The sequence below is a fragment of the Trachemys scripta genome, chromosome 1 (genome assembly GCF_013100865.1).
Source record: "Trachemys scripta elegans isolate TJP31775 chromosome 1, CAS_Tse_1.0, whole genome shotgun sequence".
NCBI classification, from domain to species: Eukaryota; Metazoa; Chordata; order Testudines; family Emydidae; genus Trachemys; species Trachemys scripta.
The window spans coordinates 341,029,520-341,031,633 of NC_048298.1; the positions used below are offsets into that span (position 1 = coordinate 341,029,520).

Consider the following 2,114-nt stretch of genomic DNA (forward strand, 5'->3'; position numbering starts at 1 on the left):
TTGCCACCTCACTGCTAACCCCTTTCCAGATTGTAAATAACTATAATATGTTTATTGTAATTTTGACAAGGTGGGGTTTTATTCATCTTGTTAAGTTGCATGGGAGTCTTACTGTCCTATACTAATACTGTTTGTACCTTAGCTTCCCTGTGTACTGCACTAATACTTCGGCGGTGGGAATTGCGTGTATGATTTTGCTGAGGCCCCCAGGGCAGGTGAGGCTGCCCGGTTATATGCACCTATGTAACCTGAGACCTAGGAGGGGGTATGAAACCAGATGACACCTTTTGCCCGGGAAGCAAGACAAACAAAAGGAGGAGGAGCATCAAGGGGGGTGTTGGAGGTAAGGTGGCTGGAAGCTGGCAGTCTGCATGAGGGACTGGAAGAGGGGGAAGCCAGGGCATCAGGCCCAGGATTCCCAAGATGGACTTGGCTGAAATTCACAGATGTCTGTAATAGCAAGATCTATTTTATGCTGTATTCCTGTCGACTAGTAAACCTTCTGTTTTACCAGATGGCTGAGAGTCATGTCTGACTGTGGAGTTGGGGTGCAGGGCCCTCTGGCTTCCCCAGGAGCCCCATCTGTGCAGATTTGCTTCAGCAAGCGCATAGTGTGGAAGGGGATGCTGAATGCTCCGAGGTCAGAGCCAGGAAGGTCGAAGCTGTGTAAGATTTTTGTCCTGGAGACAATATGCTCAGAGAGCAGAGGCTCACCCAGAGTCCTGACTGGCTCCGTAGGGAGTAGTTCCAGAGCATCGCCTGGTGACTCTGTGACAGAAATATATATGATAATGTGTTTAAATCTCATTGCTGTTCTTTTCCCCCTTCACAGATACTTTGGGCATTTCTCAGCCTGATCGACGCATCAACCTCCTCATGGCAGCTTTCAACCTCACCTCTTCTGGCCCTTCAACATTCATCCTAATGGGCATCCCTGGCCTGGAAACTGCCCACGTCTGGGTTTCCATCCCTTTCTTTATGTGTTACATCATCAGCCTGTTGGGAAATGTCATGCTTCTGTTTGTTGTAGGCAAAGAGCAGACCCTGCACAAGCCGATGTACCTGCTGCTCTGCATGCTGGCGCTCACAGATATCACCACTTCTACGTCCGTTGTACCAAGGGCACTTTGTATATTTTGGTTCAATTTGAAAGGAATTACTATGGGTGGCTGCCTCATCCAGATGTTCTTCCTTCATGCAGTTTCTGTTATGCAGTCAGCTGTTCTCGTGACAATGGCCTTTGATCGCTACGTTGCCATATGTAACCCTCTGAGATATTCCACCATCCTCACCAATGCACGAGTAGCTAAGTTAGGACTTTTGGGTTTGATAAGAGCTGTTCTCTTCATTCTGCCCCTGCCCCTGCTCCTGAGTAGGCATCCATTCTGTGCCAACCTCATTATCCCCCATATGTACTGTGACCACATGGCTGTGGCGAAGATGTCATGTGGGGACATTACAGTCAACAGGATGTATGGCTTGGTGATAGCATTTGTAGTCATTGGTTTAGACCTGTTGCTCGTTGCCCTGTCCTATGGTCTGATCATCAGGGCCGTCTTCAGAATCTCCTCCAAGAAAGCCCACCAGAAAGCCCTCAACACCTGCACAGCGCATATCTGTGTGATGCTCATGTCTTGTATTCTCTTGCTGTTCTCCACTCTGACACACCGGTTTGGTCAAGGCATAGCTACCCACATTCACATCATCTTGGCCACCCTGTACTTCCTCATCCCCCCCATGTTCAACCCTATCATTTATGGTGTCAAAACCAAAGAGCTTCGTGAGAAAGTGAGCAAATACACCTACAGAAGGTGATTGATGGGGGTAATTATTTTAAACCTGTACAACAAGATGGGGAAAGGATATAGCCTCATTAATCAAGGATGCTCTATCCCAATTTGGATGAGCTCAACACTGTGGAAGTTCAGAGTCAGAAGTTCCTCACATCTAATGTCTTATCACTCCATCACCAAACACTGCTCTCTCCATTGCTGAGTTCCCCCAATCTGACCATCACCTGATCTCTTTCAGGCATCATCCCCTCCCCAGCTGAACCCTATCTGACTGTTACTTCCACACCGAGAGAATATACTGCAATTTTCTGATGTAAGGTG

General features: G+C 47.8%; 1 protein-coding gene across 1 annotated transcript; it reads left to right on the forward strand.

The window, feature by feature from the left end:
* The first annotated feature begins 267 nt into the window (after positions 1–267).
* LOC117885587 (olfactory receptor 52K1-like) lies at positions 268–1,815 on the forward strand. Its single transcript, XM_034786887.1, has 2 exons — positions 268–343; positions 833–1,815. Exons 1-2 carry the CDS (start codon positions 268–270, stop codon positions 1,813–1,815), a joined length of 1,059 nt encoding a protein of 352 aa, XP_034642778.1.
* The last annotated feature ends 299 nt before the right edge of the window (positions 1,816–2,114 follow it).

Excerpts from the sequence above, each read along its gene's own strand:
- LOC117885587 (XM_034786887.1), top strand. The coding sequence starts at position 268 with ATGAAACCAGATGACACCTTTTGCCCGGGAAGCAAGACAAACAAAAGG. Across the intron at positions 344-832 it reads CATCAAGGGGGGTGTTGGAG|ATACTTTGGGCATTTCTCAG; the intron begins GTAAGGTGGCTG and ends CCCCCTTCACAG.